We start from the raw sequence: 24,075 nt of genomic DNA on the forward strand, positions 1-24,075 counted from the left end.
CCTAGACTAAGAATACTAGCAAACATCACACTCTTTAAGAAATTATAATGCCAAGGATTGGCAAGATGGCTCCGGGGGACAGTGTCTCATGCCAAATCTAATGGCCTGAGTTTGATCCTTGGAGTCTGCATAGGGGAGAGAGAGAGAACAAACTCTGACTTCCACATGCATGCCTGTCCCTACAAATAAATAAATGTAAAGAAAAACATTTTAGAAGAAAGTTTAAAACAATATAAAACATCTTAGTAAGTTTCTATTTCTTTGGTATAGAAAAAATCATTAATATGCTAGTAACAAGTAAATATAAAAATATATTTCCTTGAAGTACCAGGGTGGAGAGATACCCGGGGAGGCCCCACTCGCTCAGATAGTAAGGGGAAGGGGAAAGGATTGGGAGAGGGTGACTGGGAGGAGGGCAGTGAGTGAGATGTAAAGTGAGTAAGTTAAAAAAACATGTTTCCTAATCAGGTGTGGTGGCGCATTCCTTTAATCCTAACACTCAGCAGACAGAGGCAGGTGATCTTTGTGAGTGTGAGGCCAGCCTGGACAGTTGGACAGTCCAGGACAGCTAGGACTACATAGAGACCTTGTCTCAACCTGCCCCTCCAAAACAAACAAACAAACAAACAAACAAACAAACAAACAAACAAAGGAATGAACAAACAACGTATGTTACCAGAAATTATTATTATTATTATTTTTTTTTTTGGTTCTTTTTTTCGGAGCTGGGGACCGAACCCAGGGCCTTGCGCTTCCTAGGCAAGCGCTCTACCACTGAGCTAAATCCCCAGCCCCACCAGAAATTATTTTTAACAAAACCGGAATCCTTGCCTCCACACGTAGCTAGAGGAATACTTGTTAAGGGTAGTTGGTTTTGCACAGGACAGTGTATATAAAGAGTAATTAAGGATAAAAATAAAAACTTAGCAACACAAAAAGTAAAATGACAAATTCACACATGTGCTTTAAACAGTACAGAGAAAACCCTTGACAACAGTTCTCTGTGCTTATCAAATCAGAGGACCCCAGGAACCACCAGGCGAGTCCTCATCCTGGTTCTAAGCGTCTAGGCTCAGGAGGGTAGAGAAGAGCACATACTGCTTTGAAGCAGGCCACTGGTTGAAGTAAGTAAATAAGCAATAAGAGCTTAGAGGATATCATTGATACAGCTGTTCTGCAAGACTTGACTGTTTCATAAATAAATTCTGTTGCCCAACATTACCAGCCAGGGTAATGGCTGTCTACTCACTGTGTGCATGGTCACGGCTATCTGAACCTGCTTCTCTTCAGATCCTGACTGGCAGAAGTTTTTCACTTGGAGCCAGTTGAGCTCATTCATGCTGCTGGTCCATCTCCCTTGTTTGGACAACAGACTGTAGGTAAAGAAGGAAACATTGAAGAAATGAGTCCTTACAGGACACTCTTGCTTGGGTATCACTATCCAGACTCGGCATGTATCCCCTAAAGTGACTAAGGGGTAGGACCACACTCCATGACTCGCTACCATGACATTAGTTGTCTTTAGGGCAATGTGAGGCAGTAGACTATGAGGCTGGTTTTCATGGCTCCAAATCCTGAGTTACATGAGTTGTGCCTGTTTTCAAGGGGAATTTTTTTTCTTCTCAAGATAAGGTCTCCACAGCCCAGACTAGCTTTCAACTCATTGTGTAGCCAAGGCTGGCCTGAAACTCCCAAGTGCTGGGAAAACAGGCATGTGCCATTACATCCAGCTTCAAGGGTCACTCCTATAAAAGAATGGTCACCTGTTGTCTGCCTGCACAGGAATCCCTAGAGAGGTTTAAAAGACTATCAAAGCCTATCCATTGGGGTCTGGATTTAATCTGACAGCAAGGCAGCTGTGTACATACATGTACACATGTACATGTGCAAAAAAGTGCCATATGTATGCAGTCATACACACCATACATTTGTATTTCATTGAAGATTTTGGTTTTTTATGGTAGCAACTGAAGCAAAGTTTCTTCTTCTAACAAAATCTTCCTATGGACTGAAGAAATATATGGGCTATGGAAAGAACAGAGGTTTGAATATTTGGTCTCCCATTGGTGGAAATGTTTGGGAAGGATTAAGAAGTTCGGTCTTGTTAGAAAAGGTGTGTCACTGGGGACAGGATTGAGATTGTAAAAGCTCACACCATTATCAGTCTCATTCATTCATTCATTCATTCATTCATTCATTCATTCATTCAGTTTCTCTCTCTCTCTCTCTCTCTCTCCCCCCTCCCTCCTTTCCTTACTCCCTCCCTCCTTCCATCCCTCCTACTTGTGGGCAAGGTTGTAGCTCTCTGCTCCAGTGCCATGCCTGCCTGCCACCATACTCCCTGCCATGATCATCATGCACCCTAACTCTGGAACCATGAGTCACAAATTAAATACTTGTAAGTTGCTTTGGCCATGCTATCTTATCAGCCCAAACATAATTCTACTCTTTATTTCTGTTATTACACTCTGATAGCCCACCTCTTAATATATAACACAGTTTTAAGCATAAGACGTTCATGAAGACTGCCTTTTAGCAACTTGAGGATGAAGCCAATGGCAAAGATGGCACCACACTTAGCACTTGAGATGTGTGACCACTTAACTCTTTCAGTCCTACACTCTAGGAAGTGGGTACTCACTGTTACCTCATCTTATGGAAGAAACTGAACAGAGAATCAGGTAAACTTGTCTAAGCTCACTCTGTTAGTTGCACAGCAGACTGGAAAAACAACCCAGGTGCTGGCTGGAGTCCTCATCCTTACCACTGGGTCATACTGCCTCTCTTAGGAGCAGCGGGGCAAATGATGATGCCCACATCCATTAGGTGGAAGCTTCCAAGGGAGGCTTACAGAGTTCGCAAACACATGAGGGGAAAGAAGATACAGACAGCTGCTTATCAGAAAGATAATCATTAGTGTGCTTAAAAATATAAAGACCTTCCAAACGAGGGTTTCAGTTTAGAAGAAAAGGAAACCCACCAGACACCAGTGACCAAAGCTGCATCCTAACTGAGGGCTGGGGTCTCCACTGCTCTTGTATCATCTCCCGAGTCCTACTAAACGAAGACTGTCTTGTATAAAGAGCACATGATCCATTCTCTTACACACAAGACAGAGATGCACAGCTGAAGAACATGTCTCCTTGGAGGACCACAAAAGTGCACAGGCTCTGCTTCTCAGATCTCACACAGGCTGTAGAATTGCATGGACACAAACACAGAAGCAGGAGCAGGAGCAGGAAGGTACTGTGCTTCAGAGTTTCAGATATGGCTACAGGGCTCAGGATAATCTCTCCAGGCAGTTGTTCCTTGAGGAAGGCTGGGTCTTTCCCAAGAATCACAGAGAATGCCATGAGGAAAGGCTAAATTGTCCTACGAATCTCTTTTTCCTCATGAGAATAAGCTTTGAGCTTTATAACTCAAACAGAATTCACTTGATAGAATTTTGTCTATAGACAACTAATTGAAACTATATCTATAAGCCAAAGACATATTTATAACAGTTTTTCTCTAAGTTATACAACCCAACATTCCTCTGTACACTTACGAGCAAAGCCTGATGCCACTAGCACTTCTGATGTGGAGGCAGGCGGGTCAGAGTTAAGGCCAGCCTCAGCTAAATAGAGGCTGAGGCCAGTCTGGACTACACACAATCTTATCTCAAAGCTGGACAACAAGAGATGTTAAAGCAGGTATGGGTAAGGACATTTGTGACAAACATAACGACCTGAGCGTGACTCCTGTGACCTATATAAAAAGGTGGAGGAGGGGTCCACTTCACAGCACTGTCCTTTGACTTCTACACGTGTGTGCATACACACAAATTATTTTTTAAAAGAATAAACCACGAAATACAACTCAATGGCTAGAAATAAAGGAACATTTACTTATCACCAAAATAAAGTTCCTGAGTTCTACAGGGTAATGCTATAGTTAAATTACTTTGAAAGTTCTCCCCATTTTTCTCTTCAACGAGTTACCTGTTATCATCACTGTCTGAATCCTGAACCAAAATTAAGCTTCCATTTCTGAGACCTTGCTCTCTGAATGTCTTCTTCATGTCTTCTTGGGGAATAGCAGTCCAGCACTCTTCATCTGTAGATTCCACACTGTTCATGAGGAGGACGCCTTCTGGGGTGCCCAAGGCTGTGAACACAGTGCCCACTTCGGCATTAGCGGGAAAGACATGTGGCGACTCCACCAACTGCTCACACTCTGAGCCTTCCCCACTTAACTCTAGATGAAGAATGTGTAACAGCAGAGGTTCACAGTCAAAACCAGTCTGAATTTGGACTCCACCAACCTGCAATATCAACAAACCACTAGTGAAATTTATGTTTGCCAAATTCAATATTATTCTATCACAGGAAAAACCTATTCTTGTAGCTCAACCCACATATTTTCCAAGTGAATAGTTTTTTTACACTGCCTTTTTTTTTTTTTTTTCCGACACCAGCGACAGAATTTACTATTTGAAGCAGTTTGAGAAAGCTGAGGTGTTGGCCATGGTCTTCTCCAGCAGAGTCTTTTTTTTCCACATGTCCCCTACTCATAGCTGAAGAGGTAGATTACAGACTTCAGCCCAAGTTACATCACAGTTACTGTGCACTTCTTGATTATCTTAAGATCACAAAGGGTGTGATTTGGACCCAGATCTTATAAAGAAAAGCTCTGTGATTTAATTAGGCTCTGTGATACCCATCCATCAGACATCACCAGCCTTACCCAGCCGAGAAGGGGAGCATCTTCTGATGCCAGAACTGAGTGGGATGGGATAAGTGCCTGTGAGTGAGCCTGGGAGAGGAGGCAAATCCTGTGAGTGGGAAACTCAAGCCCTCCTGTGGTCCTCTTGTATGAGTTAGGCTGGACTTAGGATCTTTGGGTGGAAGTCTCCCGGTTGCTTAGCAACCAGTACTGCTCCTGATCAAGAATGAGCACTGTTGGGAAGATGGGCCTCCACTTTGCAAATGTAAGGACAGAATTCTTAGGAGCTGAGGCAGAGGTGTTCTTTGGGCAGAGCTGAGTTCCCTTATTTTGTTCACATCTGGGGATCTAAGCTGGTGTACCTTATCTGGGATTTGCCTTATTCTTCCCATCAGTTCCTTGCCTGAATCCAGAAGGCAAGTTCCTTTTCTTATTCCCCTCAAATCAAATGACACTTGGGAAACACTGTGCTCTGAACAGCTCTGGGGCCACTCCCATGTTAATGAAGTCATTTCTCCATGTTAGCCCCACTCTCTGGCACCCACATTGGAAATGGATGAAGGCATGCTTCATCTCCTCACCCAAAGAAGGTACTAAGAAAGGGCATTTCTGGGCCCTCTGCCAGACTCTTGGCTCTAGACTTTACTCAGTATACGCATCTCATTCTGGCTACGAGGTCCCCCAAGGTGTCCCTACTTCTGTCTTTAAGGCATGCCAGCTCCTCTAAGGCTCTTGGTTTATGAGTTTATTATTCCTACCGTTCAAAAGGAAAGTTCCGCATTAATGGCTTCCCCTTCTAGTCATTTAGCCCTTAGATGCTGAGAGAGTGGGCTAAGGGCATAGAGCAATCACATTAGGGGTTCTGGTCATTGGGGTCACACTTGATCATAACTTTCAGCCCCAGTCCCTTTTTGGCTGTTTCAAAGGCTTCTACAGCCTTCTCCAGGGGGAACCTATGGGTCACTAAGTGCTTTACATTCAAAGTCTTCGATGCAAGCATGGAAACTGCCATCAGCCACGTGTTGCAGTATCGAAACACGCCTTTGATATCCACCTCCCGCACAGCTGCGTGCACTAGGGGTAAACTGATCATCTCGGGGCCCATTCCCACAATCACCGAGGTCCTGCCAGAGTGAGTGGCATAGATGCCCGACTGGATGGAGGGCTCCGCTCCCGAGCAGTCAATGGTGACCTCTGGCTTGCTCCCCAGCAGACTTTCCACCTTACTGGCAATTTCCTGAGGGGTCTCTTTGGCAACCTGGATGGTAAAGTCTGCTCCAACTTCCTTGGCCTTGGTTAACCAAGAAGCAGATAGGTCAGTCACCACTACTTGAGAAGCTCCCATTGCTTTGGCCACAAGCAAAGTGACTATCCCAACCGGCCCAGCTCCACACACAAGGACCTTGTTCCCCAGGGAAACCGAACGTCGATGGCAGGCATAGATCCCCACAGAGAGAGGCTCAATCAGGGCCCCTTCTTCAAAGGTGATGCCATCAGGAAGCTTGTAGCAGAAGTCAGCGCTGTGCTTGTAGAAGCGGCAGAGGTTCCCACCATCCGGGGGCGTGGCACAGAAGAAGATGGATGGCGTCAGATTGTATCGGCCGATCTTGCAGAATTCATTTATTTCTCGGGGAACGCCAGGCTCGATGGCGACCCGATCTCCTGGTTTTAGATGTTTCACCATCGGTCCTACTTTTGTGACTGTTCCAGTAGCTTCATACCCAAGCACCATTGGCTTTTTCACAACGAAGTCCCCAATTCGGCCATGCTCCCAGTAGTGAACATCCGAGCCGCAGATCCCCACCGAATGCATCTTTAGTAACACGTCATTTGGGCCCAGCTCAGGGATTGGGTAGTTCTCCAGGCGAATGTCTCCAGGTCCGTGCACCACCAGGGACAGGTTCTTGCCCTTAGCAAGAGCTGCCATGTTGCTCTCTTGCTTCGAGGTGTCGGCTGGATCGGGCGGGGAGCTGGTGTTTCTCTACACTGTCTTTTTAAGTACTAAAAGAACAACTTTGAATTTTATGTTGAAAATTTCACTTATTCATTTTTTCTCAATTTATGTGTTGCCAAATGATGGTAATGAAACCCTGGAAACCCAGAGGACCAAGGACAGGCCACGGGGTATCTGAGATGCTCATCCCTCCTGAGACAGCGTTCACTCTTGTCATTCCTACTTTAGCAGTCCTAGCCACAACCCCTTCGCTGTCCTTGCAGCTGTCTCACACACACACACACACACACACACACACACACATCCTAGAGCCTATAGTGCAGCTGTTTACATAAGAAGGCTATTGATGACTGACTTATCCTGCATCAAGCATGTGACATTCAGTCTGGTAAACTGAAAGTGATTAATTAATTACTTCTGTGCATGTGCATTTCTTCATACAGGTGTGCATGAACACACTCATGTATGTCTATATGTGTGCAGCCAAGATCCTAGTTGTTCTTCCTTTTTTTGAGACAAGGTCTCGAATTGACCTAGAACTCACCACGTCGGTTAAGCTGGCTGGCCATTAGCCATAGTAATTACGTTTGCCTCTGCCTCCTCAGTGCTGGGAATACAAGAAAATGTCACCATACCTGGCTTTTTCACATAGGTTCAGGGCATGTAACGGAGATCCTCAAGTACTTTACCTACGTCAGTCTGCCCCGACACCCAAACATCTCTTTAATCGATCTAATAAATGCCACTGACTGGACCTCAAAGGCACTGAGCAGTCCAGGTTTTGCTTCTCTTCCTTTTTCTTTTCCCCTTTCCCTTTCCTTCCCCTTTTCTCCTTACGCCTCCTTTCAGTTCCCGAGACACAGCTTCACTACATATCTTAGGCTAGCCTGGAACTCACTATGTGGTCCAGGTTGCTCTCCCTTCAACTTGGGAAGTTCTCCTATCTCAGGCTCCTTGGCTACATGTCCATCACCATACCCAGTTCATTTTAGTAATTTTCTGATGGCTAACTGCATGTTGATTTTTTTTTTTTTTGGAATGAGACACGGTTTCATGCTGCCCAGGCTGGCTTTGAACTTACTATATAGCAGAGGATGACCCTGAACTCTGATCTTGTCTCTGCTTCCTGAGCGCTGAGATTGTGTGTGCTGCCATCACACTTAGTCTTATGCAGGGCTGGCAACTGCACTAGGCCCAAGGCTTCACATATGCTAGGCAAGCAGTCTACCAACTGGACTACATTCCCAGCCCTGCAACAAAACTGTAAAACATCCTAAATCATCATCAATATTTCTTCAGCCATTTTTCTTACCTCCACCCCATTCCATACAAAGATGTCTTCCTCATCAGCGATTTCAGCTTCACCCAGTGTCAGTTCATCTCCTAGAAACATAAGGTACTCAATTCATTCCCCATGACCGACCACAGATATAGCTAAGCTAAAGAGAGCCACAACTCTCCAATGTGTATTTGAAAAAGCATTTACTAAGAAAAATCATAACAAAGCAGTAGCTATCTTATTAGCTATACTACTATACATACATACATATATATATATATATATATATATATATATATATATACATATTTTAATCTGGACCATTCCATTGCTCAGTTTTGTGAGCACAGCAGCAAGACAGGAGGGCACACAGAGGTCAACAGGCCCAAATCACCTGAGATTACCTACAGACAACTCCAAGTGGCCCAGATCACCACCAAACACTGCCGGTGTCAGTTGTCACAAATAGGTGTACGTTACAGCACTACCATTCTTATGCTGCTTTGTTATTTCAGAGAAGTGGTGCCTCTAAACTCTCAAAAGACTGTATCAGTTACAAAGTCTGAAGTGGAGTGGGTAAAGCCACATAAATAATGTTTTAATGGGTTAAACCGTTTTGCTCAGTCATTTGTGACGTGTGTGTGTGTGTGTGTGTACCTAAAGCATTTTAAAGTTTTGGCAGCATGGTAGTCTTAGTTTTAAAAAATGCAAAACATTCGTACTGAGAAGACTGTGTAGACACTGGTTAGATAGACTGCTGAGACAGAGGGCTTACACGGTGCCTCAACGGGAAGATGCCTGCCGCACAGTCTGATAACCCAAGTGCTAGCCTGGAACCCAGAGAGTAGAGGCAGAGAATCCACTCCTGTAAGCTGTCCTCTGACTCCCAAAGGCTCTTGTGCGGCCATGAACATACACATGCATCCTGCATGTATATACTGACCCCCCCATAAATGTAATTAAAAAAGAAAAAGGTGGGAGACAGAGCAGGACTGGCAAGCTCCTCAAGATAAACACAGAATGAGTTGCTGTGTTCTGTATTGATCTTACCATCGAGGGTATGGTACACATGAAGTCCTGCTGGCACACGCTTTGCAACACTGAGAACCATGTCTCCTTCCCAGAACTCCAATAGCTAAGGAACATTTAGAGTGAGAGAACAGTGAACCATAGCACATGAGCAGCATAGCCCTGGACTCAATAAGAGCAGCCAATGAGCACTCCCCTTCCTAAGCAACACCCACATTTTAGAACGTCATCAACGTCATTTGATGAATTACTCAAACCCAAAGATGTTGACTGCATCCATTGCTGACTGAAGAATTTGGGTGCATATGCCCCAGTAGCCATCTTATCAATTTATCTAAGGATGGACTTTGTTGGAAAGCAAACTGCTCCGCAATCTGACCTAGGAATTCCTGACCCAGCTCCACCTAGAAAACAACACTGGCTCCAGGGATGATAGAAGGGAAAGCCCCTACTCTAATTTAAAAGGTAGCTGGGGTATAGCTCTGTGGTACAGTACTTTGGCTAGCTTGTGTGAGGCCTAGAGTTTTATTACTCCTTCCCCCCACAACACATACAGAAGCAAGGCATCGGTTATATACTAGAGAGACAGGCTTGTTAAGTTTTTAAACCTGAACCTGGGGACCAGCAGAAACCTCACTGAAATAGTATCAGACCACATTTTTACTCTAGTCTTTTTTTTTATAACATTATAAGATATTACAAAGACAAGATATTTTGTCTTTACATTTATAAGTGGCATTTAAGTGCCAGTTTCCTCCTTCAACAGTGGCTTGTGTAAGCGGATAGTTTGCAGAGACGTATGACTGAAATACTAGACTGCATAGCTAGGAGGACATAAGGCATGAGAGACAAATCAGGCCATTCCATTTGGAATGCCCTCCACAGGCTCAGAGCACCAAGACCTGACTCAGAAATGAACTTTACTGCAGACATTCAGACACATACAGGGCTCTAGAGAGCCTGCTACTGAAGCAAAGATTACATGTAAACCAATGGAAGCAAAACACACACTGGTTTGCTTTTCTTAGGAGAAAATAAAGAGTTGGTAACTTTGATGATAGATACAAAGTTCTGAAGAATTTAAATTATTTCTGGAGCACCTTTCTTCTTCCTTTTCTTCTTGAGATAGGGTCTCAAACTTACTGTGTAACTAAGGTTGATGTTGAACTCCTGATTTTCCTGTCTGTGCCTTGAGAATGCTGGGATTATAAACACATGCCTACAAGACTGGCAAACGTTTACATTTCTAAACCCTTTGATCAGTAGTATACGGTGAGGAAGTGGGGCTTAGGGACAAGACCAGGTAGAAGAGGAGGAGACCAGGGCTGCAGTCCTAGCACTAAATAGCAACCAGATGTCTGTATATGTGCAGCACTGGATGCTTTAAGACATAATTCCACTTTCAGAATGGAGTTGGCTCACCCTGATTGAGGCTGAAGTATCAAATAAAATGATGTTTGTGAAAGAAAGCACTGTAATTAAAAATGAGCATCTCCACTGTCCTGTGCCTGAAACACAGGTAAAAAATGACCTGGAGGTGAATACTAGGTGAAAATGCCTGGTTGGTAAATCACATCTGCAAACCCAACACTGAGGAGGCTAGGGCAGGGGGGTTACTAATGAATCTGAGACCAGCATGGGCTATAATGTGACACCATCTCAAAAACAGAAACAAGAGCTAAATATCAAACAAAAGGATCTGTCCAGCATGCTCACACAAGAACAACAAATACAGATATTAGCAGTCAAGCTAGTCATCATCATCATCACCACCACCATCACCACCATCACCATCACCACCATCACCACCACCATCATCACCACCATCATCACCACCATCATATTATACTAGAACTGCAAAACTAGTTATTTTGATTTGTTCAATGGTTCTTGTTTTAAGTAAGAGCTTAACCACCTTCCCTCTCATTTCTTTGGAAAAGCCATTCTCTTTCACTTGTTTTCCAAAAATAGAACTTTACTGTCATCTCCTGCCCTCATAAAATATACCAGGCTCAATTAGTCCCTTCAAAAGCTGCTGAAAAAACACCAGAAAGCGTTGAGAAGGTGAAGTGGTAGCAGAAAGCTGTGATCCCAGTACTTACTATGGGAGGCTGATGTGGGAGGATTGTGGTTTCAAGTCTAGCCTGGGCTATAATGAAAGACTTCATATAGACTAAAAGGACTCCATATCAACCACTGAAACAATCAAAGAACAAAACAACAACCCAGACTTCCAAGTAAGAGAAGGTTTGGGTCATCCTGCTATGCAATGGCAGATGTAGGATTCTCCTATGCAGTTTTAGAAAAGTTGTAACTTGTGTTAAGATGAAATGAAAAAAAGTCAGCCTGAAAGGACCTTAATGTGTCTGTTGAATTACCTGAAATATTGACTGACGGAGATCTCCTACAGTTTTTCTTTTATCAAATGTTAAGTCCCACACGCTCTCAGTCTGAGAGACTGCAGGGTGAAGAGCCCCATTGAAGAAACGGTAGTGAGGACCCAAGTGGAGATGCAACTCAAAAGTACTGTTTGCAGAGTCACATTCTGCCCTTTAGAGACATAAAACACACACATATACTATGTTTCTGTAATACTCTTTTATCTCAAACCAAAAATATTTGACTTATCATATATATGCAAATTCTCTACCTTAGTGACATTTTGTCTTCTGCCTGCCCAAGTGATTCAGTCACTTTGGCTCTTCACTACAGAGCACACACTCAGCTGGAAGAAGTCAGGAATTCCAGGAGAAAGCTGTTTCCACAGACAAGGTGTATGCTAACTGCCTCTAGTCCTGCCACGATTCTGGATGTCTGTCCACATATTCAGAGGTGGATTCCAAACACCATCCCAATGTCCACTAGGCTCCTGAGGACTTCCCAGAAGATACTGACAGCAGCTAAGATCTTTCCCAGTGTTTGTTTCCCAGGCTGAAATCCTAAGTGACTGGCTGATCTCTGCTCCTCTCTGGGACACTCAGTTGACTCAACGCCTGGTACTAAATTTGCCCCCTTAGGTAGAACCATAGGCTGGAATGAGGCCATCGCTGAGACTCAGTACTTCAGATGTGTTCTATGCTCATCAGCAGGAACATTAGATTTTCAATGACCACATTAAGGACTTTAGTTTTAGCTTTTGCTGTTTTGTTTTTAATTCTTAAGTTGCAACTGCTAGCCTAGGTCATCACACAGGCTACTTTCTGCATTTAACATGTTTCAATGATTTAGCTTTCACTGATAGTTCCATTGATCTTGGTGTGTCATTCAGTGGATCTGCTATTTTCACTCCCAGTTTCAAGTCCATGATAAAATTTCTAAACATAACCTGCTACATTATCTGACTCTGTTCTCTCCCCAACGCTGCTGACACCACTGGAGAGCCAATACAGCAACAGAACAGTCTCTAGAGCTCAAAGTTAGCCATGTTCCTAAGTTCTGCCCTTAGTTATTTTAAAGCTTTGTTTTTATTTTTGGTATTTGCACACACACACACGCAATCATGTGTGTGCAGTATCTAGCCTCACACACATACACACACAATCATGTGTGTGCAGTATCTAGCCTCACACACATACACACACAATCATGTGTGTGCAGTATCTGCAGAGGCCAGAAGAGAACACAAGATCCCCTAGAACTGGAGTTACAGACGTGAACTGTGATGTGAGTGTTGGGATCTAAACCTAGGTTCTCAGGAAGAGCGGCCAATATTCTAACCACTGAAGCACCACTCCAGCCCAGCCTTTATAGCTCCCTTCCTCCTGACTGACACTAAGCCCCTTTAGAATTAACCCATCTCTAGTCTTCTGTCACTATATATCAGTTCTTACAACTACTAAAAATTGAGGGGCAGTTGTATTGACAAGTTCTCTGTAAACTCAAGAGAATAATTTGGCTAGGCCAGAGCACAATTCTTGTAGCATGCTTGCAATTTTCTCTAGGCTTCCTAGGCTCTGCTCCTTACTTGGCAATGGCTACCGTATGCTATTATTCACTCTTACATATGCATAAAGGATGTCTTTACTATAACTAGTGGATACGTATACATATTTTGGTAAACTTTCATACTGAATGCTTATGTCCCAGAAACACTCTCTAAACACCAAGTGCAGTTCAGACTACCTTCTCGTCTGCAGGAGAACGTTGGCTGCATCCATTTCCTTTAGTAAATGACAGGGAACTCTGTATCTTGGATTGGCTTGAGCTGTGAACAAAACTGACCATTAATTTGTTTTGACTAAACAACACTGAATTGCCAAAGAGGCAAGATTAAAAACCTAAACTCATGTGTGGCAATTCACACCTGTAATCCTAGCTCTGGGAAGGCCAAGGCAAAGATCTTGAGTTGGAGGCCAGCCTGCTATACTAGAAGACATTCTCTCAAGCAGAGATGAGGGGCTGCAGAGATAGCTCAGAGGACAGGTGTGTTTGCTTTTGCATAGGGCTGAGATCTGGTTCCTAGTAATTAGGCAGCTTACAACTGCCTGTGATCCCAATTCTAGGGAGGTTGATGCCCCCAGACACTGCATGCACATGGTGGACATAAATGCATGCAGGCACACACTCATGCTGGAAGCCAGGAGCACTACCATTGACCTACCTGAGGGAAAGTAAAATCTCTTGATCTTAATTTTGCCAGATTTACAATGAAAAAAGAGTGTTTTTTTTTTTTTAAGAATCTCATTGTTTCAATTTTCTTTAAGCATTTTTTTTAAAAAAAGAACACCCACTAGTTTTGTACTGATTATAATTTTAATAGTTGGTTACCGTAAAAATTCAGAAATTAGGGATGAAGGTGACTTACCAGCTACTAGCTTTGAGGAAACTTGAAGTGCAGGGTGAGGCCCACCCACTCAGTGAAGGGGAGGGGAGATGGGATGACTGGGAGGGGTCAGTGATCAAGATATAAAGTGATAAAGTAAAAAATAAAATAAAATTAAAAAAAAAAGAAAAAAAAAAGCTGCTCTTCACTGACTGCCCTTCCAGAGGACCCAGGTTTGGTTTTCAACACCTACATGGTGGCCAATGACCCACTGTACCTCAAGTTCTAGGGCATCCAATGCCCTCCTTTGGCCTCTCAGGGGACCAGGCACACATGGTACATATACAAAAGAGGCAAACATTCATACACTTAAAATAGTAAATCTTTAAATTTTAGACATTACACTTACTCATTCAGATTTTTTAGGCTATGACATGAGACAGGGTCTTGTTATAGTCTGGGCTGGCCTGAAGTTGACTATGTGTCGTGGGTTGGTCCTGAACTCACTACAATCATCTTGCCTCAGCCTTCAAATGCTGGGGTTACATGTATGAGTCACTATGACTGGTTTGAACTAATTTTGAAGAACATTAGAGTACTATCTGTAGTCTTACTCCCAAGACATCAATCTTTTTATAAAAACAACTGAGATTACAGTCAGCAAACTCGTAGTGATTTTTCACTTCCTATTCCCACAGGTAAAATTTGTGGCTGCACAGTAGTGCACTTAAGTAAAATAATTAGTCTAATATTCTTTCTTTTGAAAAAATATTTCCTTAATGTATATGGGGGTTTATTTTTGCCTGTATGTATCCTCTGTACAACCTGTGTACCTGGTGCCTTTGAAGGCCTGAAGACGGTAGGTATTAGGTTCCCAGGGCTGGAGTTACAGCCGGTTGTGAGTCATTGTGTGGATGCTGGGAGTTGAACCCAGATCCTCCGAAAAGCAGCTAGTGATCTTAAATCACTGTACCATCTCTCTCCAGCTTCTAACCAACCTTTTTCTGTTAGATAATGTAGTCGTTTGAGTAAAAATAGATACGAATACTTGGTCACTAGGGAGTAGCACTATTAGGAGGTGTGGTCTTGTTGGGGGTGTCTCTTTGTTGAAGAAGTATGTTAGGAGGTGGGCTTTGAGATTTAAATGCTCAAGCCAGGACCAGTGTCACTCTCTCTTCCTATTGCCTGCAGATCTGGATGTAGAGCACTCAGCTACCTCTTCAGCACCATGTCTGCCTGCGTCCCACCATGCTTCCTGCCATGATGATAATGGACTACCTCTGAACCCCAATTAAATGTTTTCCTTTATGAAAGTGGCTGTGGTCATAGTGTCTTTTCACAGCAATAAAACCATAAGTGAGACAGATATGAAAGTGACTATAAAAATCACGATGGCAACAAAACCTTTAAAGATTAAGTATCTACTGTTCTAACTTCTTTCCTCTTACTCCAATTTGATTCGCAATCTACTGGGCTGCAGAATTACAGGTTGCCCAGGCTGGCTTTGAATTTATTCTAAAGTCCAGTCAGGCCTTAAACTTTAATCCTCATGCCTTACTTCCTGAGTAGCTGGAATTACAGTGCTATGCTACTAGGCTAGGATCTCTTTTTCCTCCTTCCAAAGACAAAGCCTTTCTGATTAAGAGCAGTCATGCGTATTCATGATCTAGAAAGTTAATTTTTTTAATTCTCATGCAAATTAATGTTTTATTCTCTATAAAAATGATCACTATTCCCATTTTCTAAGAAAATGGAAATTATCTCACTGCTCTGTTAATCTAAGAAGGTTTTTCTTTTTTGAAACAGGGTCACTAAATAATCCTGGCTGGCCTGAAGTTTGCTAGGAAACTAGGCTAGCCTTGAATTCACAAAGAGATGTGCCTGCCTCTGCTTTCCAAGTCCTAGGATTAAAAGCATAAACCACCACACTCAGCAGCTTTTTACTTTAGAGGAACTTTGGCAAGGACCAAAGACAACCTTACTGATTTACTTGCGATGATATCTCTACTGTAAATGCTCGTTATTATGGTGAGATTGGAATGGTTAACTCACAAGGTAGAAGTTCTCTCAGAAAGCTCAACAGAGTACTTCAGATATATTTCAACTGCTCGAGAGCATAATATGTTGAGAAAAAGGAGAGGTAGGAATATACAAAGGAGAGCAAGAAAACAAGACCAAGACCACTTACAGCTCAAAAGCAACGCATAGCTAAATGACAAAGACAAGCCTAACCGGGCACCTGCATGCAGGCTGTCCACCACAATAACAATGGACATCATTCAAGAATGTTTAATTAGGAAACTATGAGCAAGGGGAGAAAAATGGCAGACATTTCCTCATAAAAATGACACATGAAAAAAAAGGTATGATTTCCTGCTGAAATAAACAAATACATCAAGTAAGGAAAACTTAAATGACAAGCTGATTTCATAACAATATATTTCTATTAGTTTTAAAATATGTAAAAGTACCTAGGTAAAACCATCTCTTCAAAAGACAGAATTTCAGGCAGCATTTGAAGTGTATCTGCTGAAGTTGGTAATGACAAATCAGAACACTTCTTTTTTCCGTACCTTCAGAGGGTCTCTGCAGCGTGGCTTTCCGATAAAATAGCATGTAGGCACTTTCTTTACCCTGGAACTGCTGCATGATATCTTTCTCTTTGATTGGCTGGACTTTGGAATCATTGATGTCAAACCAGTGTGGGCAACTGATGTTATCCCTTAAGCCTGGGGGTTCTGAAGCAAGTGTGTGTGCAATCTGTTCATGGCTCTGTGGATCAGACGGGACCTGGGGAAAATGGCTTCTCTGGAGACTGACTGTACTTTCATCTGTGCTGAGCAGAAATACCTGAGGATGGAGCCGTAAGAACTATCCAGAACAAACAAAAACAAAAATTAGGTTTCTTTAAAAAAAATTTAAGTTTTTAAACAAGACAAATTCTCTGTGTTAATGTGAGTGTGTGTGTGTGTATGTATGTATGTATGTGTGTGCATGAGAGTGTGTGTGTCTGTCTGTCTGTGTAATTAGATATTTTTAACTTCACCTTTTTTTTGCTACCCTTGTGAGCATGGAAAACTTGTCTGCTAACAGTGCTGCCCTGGGAGACCAGTGACAAGCATTTGTATAATATGTTACTACTGCTATTTTAAGATTTGTTATTTGTATTTGCTATTTTAAGCAAACAACTACTTGCTATTTGACTGTTTTAATGAAGAAAATTGGGAAGAATAAACATTTCTGAACTATTTAGTAGGCATTTAATTCTATAGATTCCATTTGCCAATTCTTGGGATTGTTTTCCTATGTCCTCAGAGTTCTCAGAAAACTCTTGCCCACACCTGTATCTTGAAGTCTTTTCAATTAAAAAGCTTTAAAAAAAAAAAAACCCTAATGAAAAAAACCTTTGCCAACTACACATCAGACAGGGGATTAATACTGAGCATGTAGAAAGAATTCTGAAATTAGACACCAAAATACCAAATCACTTAATCAATAAATGGCTTAATGAACAGAAAGTTCTACAAAACAAAACAAACTCACAAGTGACAAATAAGAGCTTTAGAAAGTAGTCAACATCCTTAGTCGTCAGGGAAATGCAAACAAAAGCCACCTTGATTCCACCTTACAGTCAGAGCGGCTGTGGTCAAGAAAGCAAACAATGGAGAGGCTCCTGGAGAAAAGGTGTAACCATGTGCGGCCACTATGGAAATCAGTATGGATCAAAAACTAAAACCAGAATCACTGTGTAACTGAGCTGACTAATCTAAGGCCTTATGCCAACTCTGAGGGTACACTGGGAGGACGCTAACATACCATAGTGATCTGCACATCCATGTTTATTGTTACACTATTTGAAGCAGCATAGCTAGTTGTCAAAAGATGATCAAAAAATGTGGCGCATGTATACAATAAAATTTACTTAGCCATAAGGAAAAATGGAATCATAACATCATTTTCTGAGTCTGATTTAAACCTAGGGGGAGCAGGGTGACTGCCTTGACTATTCATTGAGCTTTAGAGTGACTTCTGTGGTAATTAAAGGCTTCCTCCTTTCCTGCTTATTTCTTTGTGAATAACAAATACTTTGCATGTGAGCTGTAGCATACCAGCAGAATTCTAACCATTAAACAAAAACATTGATAATTTTAATCTGTTTTAAAGCTCCTTCTTCACAGGAACTTGTGTTGCTGGGATTGTGATATGGTTTCCTGGGATGAGGCTTCTTGTGCTGAAGCTAGCACTACCTTTCGCAGTGGTCCATGCTGTTTCCTGTACTTCTTGTTCCAAGATATTCCTGTTTTTATCAAGAGTTTCTGGCCCAGCTGATCAACAGGAATTTGATTGGCCTCCTCCTTATGAAAAAAATAGTTAACATCTGATGAGAAATAATTATACCACAAATTCATTGGGGATCAATACAAGTGAACCTGCCAATCTTCCCTAGAGTATAAACTTATAATGGGATCAATCAGAGCTATATAGTTTTAAAGTAACATTGAGCACCAGTTTATAAGACCTTGATTTGAAAATCCATTTGCCAAGGGCCACAGACAGGAATTCAGAGTACCATCCAGAGGAGTCCTAAGGTCTGCCCCACTGTGACATTATTTATGATTTGGAAGAATAAACAAGAATGATGTGGCTGACACAGGTTTTATGCTGAACCTTTAGCCCCCAATGCTTCACAACAGGACTGTGATTGGAGACAAGGACTTCAAGGCCACAGGCTGAAATTCTCTTCTGTTGTGTGTTTTGAGACAGACTCTCATGTTGCCCAGGCTGGCTATGAAACTGAGAATGCTTTTGAACTTCTGGTCCTCTTGCCCCATTCCTCAAGTGCTGGGATTATATGGCACTTCATGTATTACTTTATGTGGGAATGCTGAGGACTGAACCTGGAACCTTGTATGTGCTAGACAAGCACTTTACCAATGAGGCCACATTCCTTGTCCTTATTATTATTATTTCCTTGCAAGTGGTTCCAATATCAAGACAAATGGAGTTTTCTTTGAACAAGTTCTTATTCTCTAGCTAGGCTGGCTCAAAACTCAAGATGTTTCTTCTGCTTCAGCCTTTCAAGATGAGAGATTACAGAAAAGAGCCACCACACCTAGTGATTAAGTCAAAGGAATCAGTGTGTGGTGCCAGGCACCTTTAATCCCAGCACTGGGGAGGCAAAGACAGACAGATTTCTGAGTTCATGCCCAGGCTGGTCTACAAACCAAGTTCCAGGCCAGCAGGTCTACACAGTGAGATCCTGATTGGAAAAAAAAAGTTAAAACAAAAACTTTCCATTTTAGAGGTAGCCCTAAAGCAATGATGATATTTTCATATACATAAACCACATACACAAATGCACCCAACATACACACGTCCCTCTAATACTTCCATGCCCACAGATATGTAAAAGACTCACTCTACCTGCAATAAGATTGCTTTTAGAACCACCAGTGGATCATCAGTCTCTTCTTCATTCTGAGGAGCTTTCAAATTCACAGCTGAATCACTTATCTCCTCCTAGGAAGGAAACAGTTTCTTTCACAGATGCCAGTTTAAAGGAATTAACCAAATAAGAATGTGTAAGCCACCGGAGAAAGAAAGGTAAAAATAGGACCTGTGAAGCTGGAAAGTCAGACAGACCTGGCTTTGAGTGTAGGGCTGCATCAAGTCAGTCCACACAGTTTACTTCATCACTCTGGCTTTATGTGCAAACTAGGGTTGTGAGACAAAGAAAGGAAGGACGGCCCCATAGGCTTACACATTTAAGGACTTAGTCGGCGGGAAGGAACGCGAGTAGGTGTAACATGTCAGAGTGGCTGGAGTGGGTGGAGCTTTGTTGAAGCAGCAGCTGTGACTGTGTTGGAGGAAAGAGATCAGTGGGAGTGCGGTTTGAGGGTTTCAAGAAGTTCACAGCAGGCCCAGAGTGGCTTGCTTTCTGTTTGTGGAGCAGGATATAGTTTTCAACTACTTCTGCTTGATGGCTTCCTGCTCTCTGCTATGATGAAGATGGAATAAACCTACGAGCTGTAAACGAGCCCTAATACATGCTCTCCTTTGTGAGAGCTGCCTCAGTCATGGAGTCTCGTCACAGCAGCAGAACAGTGACCAAGACAGCACAATATACATAGAGGGTTCTAACATTTCCCAGCTACAAATCATGGTGTTTCATAAAATTAGTGCTCACTATCATTTACCGCAAAAGTCGTTTTTAGTCTTCACTGGTGTGTTTACACACCTTGTTGGCTTATGGAAATCCTACCAAATTTTTGTAAGCTCAGCGTAAAGACTGACTCACTTAAACACTTACCATTCAAAAAGCCCAGGATGGGCATTGTGGCACGTCCTCTGGTAGGCAATTTTTGTTATTTAAAAACAATACATATGCCACCATGCAAAAGTATTTTCTTTGCTTTGGTTTTAAGACAGGGTCTCAAAATGTAGCCCTAGTTGGATCTGAACTCACAGATATCCACCTGCTTCTGCCCTTAGAGTGTGCTGTGTGTGTGTATGTTTTTTTTTAATTTCTGTAAATTATAACTTTCTTGGTTTCTAATTAAAATTTTTATTTATTTTATTTTCTGTATGAGTGCTTATTTATGCACCATATGCGTGCTCTCACAGAGCTGAAGAACGCATTAGATTCCTTAGAACTAGAGTAACAGATGGTTGTGTGCTGCCATGTAGGTATTGGGAAGTGAACCCTTTGAGAGCAACAAGTTGAACTGTTTCTCCAGTCCATCAAAAAAGTAAACTGGCTAAAACTGTAACTGCTAATTGATAGCATTAAGCTAAAAAGAAAACTGTTAAGAAATAACAGCTTATGACAGACCAGATTTATCATCTTTTTATAAATTATTGAAAATGATGAAGATAAAAGAAAAGCATCTTTTTCTTTTTATACTTATTTTTAAGTTAGTAAACAAAATAAGTTTAACTGATAACTTGAAAAAAAAAATCTAAGATTGGGGCTGGAGAGATGGCACAGCAGTTAGAAGCACTGACTGCTCTTCCAGAGGTCCTGAGTTCAATTCCCAGCAACCACATGGTGGCTCACAGCCATCTGTAATGGGATCTGATGCCCTCTTCTGGTGTGTCTGAAGACAGCTACAGTGCGCTCACATAAAATAAAAAAATCTTTAAAAGAAAATCGATCTAAGATCACCTGGGAGGTAAGCCTCTGGGCATGTCTGTAGGGAATTATCTTGATTAGGTTAATTGAAGAGGAATGGCACCACTCCCTGGGCTGTAATCCTAGAGTGTATAAAAAAGGGAATGTGTACTCAATACAGCATTCACCGCTCTCTTCTTCCTGACTATGGTGACACTGTGACGAGATGCATCTTCCAGTTCTTGACAGCATGACTTCCCTACCATGACATATTGGACACTGAACTGTGAGCCACAATAAGCTGATCCTCTGTTAGGTGTCTTTGGTCAGACATTTTATCACAGCTCAGGAGGGTAACTGAGCCCAGCCTTGCTGACAATGCTCATGCAGAAAAACTTCAGAGAAGAAAGCCTATGGCTCATGCAAAGCAGGCAGGAAAGGGACCGATTCTTCAAATAACCAATCCTCCAATTCTTTGGCACTAACTGAATGTCCTACATTTCCACTCCATTCTGACACTAGCCATGCAGTCATTCAAATCCCACCTGCTGAGGAATCAGTCTCAAAAAGATTGGCCTCTTCTCTTTTCAAACACCAACTACAACTTTCCAGAACAACGTGCAGCACTCACTACAGTGTATCATGAAGGATATCAATGTAGAGACTGGATGAAGAGGACTGCTGGGTAAGGCTTAGAAAGTCAGATGCAAGAGCCTCTGTCCCCAGGGAGTAGGCACCACACCTCTGTCCCCACATCCCAGCTACACGAAATTCCTAAACTTGTTTCTCAAGAATTTGTCACTGAAGTTTTACTCTGGAGCTTTGTGGTGGTTCTTCTTGGTTGTCAACGTGACTACATCTGGAATTAACTAAAGCCCAAGTGGCTGGGTATACCTGTGAGGATGTTTTTTTCTTAATTAAATCATTTGACGTGGGAAGATCTGCTTTTAATCAAGATCCTTTAAGGTGAGAAGATCCACCTTTAATCTGGGTCACACCTTCTGCTGGCAGCTATTTAAAGAACACAGAAGAAGGAAGTGGTCACTTTTTGCCTGCTAGCTCTTCCTCTCAGTGGCAAGTTCATTCCTTCACTGGTATTAGTGCCTACATCTTTGGGGTTCTGGTGTATACTGAAGACCAACTGAGATATCCAGCTTTGTGGCCTGAACAACTACTACTGCTAGACAGCCATTGTTGGACTAGCTGGACCACAGCCTATAAGTCATTCTAATAAAGCCCCTTTATATATCTACATGAAATATATATATTTTCATCCTATAAGTTCTATACCTCTAGACAACTCTGACTAGTATAAGCAAGACTGATGAAATCACCAGCAAGAGGTGACTGAACTCAATTTCCTGTCCCTTTTCCCTCTCTAAGGTCAGAAGGTGGGGCTGCCAATTTAAACTCTTTAAGCACATAGTTGTTTTCTCTGGCAACAATGTCCCACATTGAAGTAGCATCACCTAGATGAAAGGGCAAGGGGCTCATTATAAATAGCAAAATATACTTCCATAGAAAATCCCAAAGAATACCCCATGGTCAAGAAAATATACCAAGCATGTGCAAGTCCATAGAAAATATACCAAGTTCACATAAAAATCCATATCTTGCTTCTTTTGATTATATTGACAGGGCCTTCATCTATAGACCATGCTGGCCTCAAACTCATGATAATTCTCCAGTGTCAGCCTTTCAAGTGTGAGACTTGCAGCTGCGTGTCCCCATGCTCTGCTTCTTTTGACTACTCTTGATTTTGTGAGGAGACAGGATTTCAATAAATTAGCAAGTGAGTGTGACGGCCCAGACTATGCCTGTAGCTCCAGCACTTGAGAGACAGGCAGGGTGAGTGTAAGCTGCAAACCAGCATGGATCTCAAAGTGAGACAGTGTCAAACGGACAGACAGACAAACAGAAAATACAAAATCAAACCGCCAGACTTCATAAAAAAGAACAAAGATTGTTCCCTCAGGTCACAGTAGCAGCGAAGGTTCTACCACTCTACAGAAGAGCAAGCTGCTGCTGAGGGATGAACACATCTTCAAAGAGATGTTCACAGCCCCAGAGGAAGACAGAAGAGTCATTAACTTCAAAATGAAACTGCACATGAGTATCTCATGATCTTACAGGCTGCCAGCTGAGAAAATGCTGCAACTCTGAAAACAGCTAAGAAAAAAACTACAGGAGGCATCGAGGAAAAAGCCGAGACAGGTCCCTCAGCTGCAGCTAGACTGGTTCAGAAGCAAAGTACCCTTTAAGATCAGCTTGAGGTCTTGTGTTCCTGAAAAAGGTTCTAACAGAAATGTGAAAGGTGGAAGATTTTGATGGATGGCCGGGGAGGAGAATATCCTTGTGCTTAGAAGGCAAACACCAAGCATTTCCCAGCAAAGGAGCCAGATGCGCTCAACTTCATTCCAAATTGTTCACTAGAGTGAGATCACTAGTGTGTAAGAATCTATGCCACACTAAGATCAAAAACTCAGGTGACAGCAGATGCTGGCGAGGATGTGGAGAAAGAGGAACACTCCTCCATTGTTGGTGGGATTGCAGACTGGTACAACCATTCTGGAAATCAGTCTGGAGGTTCTTCAGAAAATTGGACATTGAACTACCTGAGGACCCAGCTATACCTCTCTTGGGCATATACCCAAAAGATGCCCCAACATATAACAAAGACACATGCTCCACTATGTTCATCACAGCCTTATTTATAATAGCCAGAAGCTGGAAAGAACCCAGATGCCCTTCAACAGAGGAATGGATACAGAAAATGTGGTACATCTACACAATGGAATATTACTCAGCTACCAAAAACAATGACTTTATGAAATTCATAGACAAATGGTTGGAACTGGAAAATATCATCCTGAGTGAGGTAACCCAATCACAGAAAAACACACATGGTATGTACTCATTGATAAGTGGCTATTTGCCCAAATGCTTGAATTACCCTAGATGCCTAGAACAAATGAAACTCAAGACGGATGATCAAAATGTGAATCCTTCACTCCTTCTTTAAAAGGGGAACAAGAATACCCTTGGCAGGGAAGAGAGAGGCAAAGATTAAAACAGACACAGAAGGAACACCCATTCAGAGCCTGCCCCACATGTGGCCCATACATATACAGCCATCCAATTAGACAAGATGGATGAAGCAAAGAAGTGCAGGCCGACAGGAGCCAGATGTAGATCGCTCCTGAGAGATACAGCCAGAATACAGCAAACACAGAGGC

At 42.4% G+C, this 24,075-nt stretch overlaps 1 protein-coding gene across 32 annotated transcripts in view; it reads right to left on the reverse strand.

The window, feature by feature from the left end:
- The window catches only part of Usp40 (ubiquitin specific peptidase 40), a 70,874-nt gene that overhangs the window by 27,578 nt on the left and 19,221 nt on the right, over positions 1 to 24,075 (reverse strand). For 12 of the 32 annotated variants that reach the window (XR_015628669.1, XR_015628670.1, XR_015628672.1 and 9 more), the window contains 9 exon segments: positions 19,153 to 19,248; positions 17,976 to 18,083; positions 16,302 to 16,599; positions 13,089 to 13,170; positions 11,345 to 11,516; positions 8,988 to 9,072; positions 7,971 to 8,041; positions 3,981 to 4,303; positions 1,250 to 1,373 (listed from right to left, as the gene is read on the reverse strand). Coding sequence is in view for 19 of the 32 variants with exons in the window: in XM_087566446.1 (XP_087422572.1) it covers positions 1,250 to 1,373; positions 3,981 to 4,303; positions 7,971 to 8,041; positions 8,988 to 9,072; positions 11,345 to 11,516; positions 13,089 to 13,170; positions 16,302 to 16,599; positions 17,976 to 18,083; positions 19,153 to 19,248 (1,359 nt within the window). In the remaining 13 variants the exon portion in view is untranslated. 32 annotated transcript variants of the gene reach the window in all.

Source organism: Rattus norvegicus, chromosome 9 (genome assembly GCF_021556685.1).
Source record: "Rattus norvegicus strain SHRSP/BbbUtx chromosome 9, alternate assembly SHRSP_T2T, whole genome shotgun sequence".
NCBI classification, from domain to species: domain Eukaryota; kingdom Metazoa; phylum Chordata; class Mammalia; order Rodentia; family Muridae; genus Rattus; species Rattus norvegicus.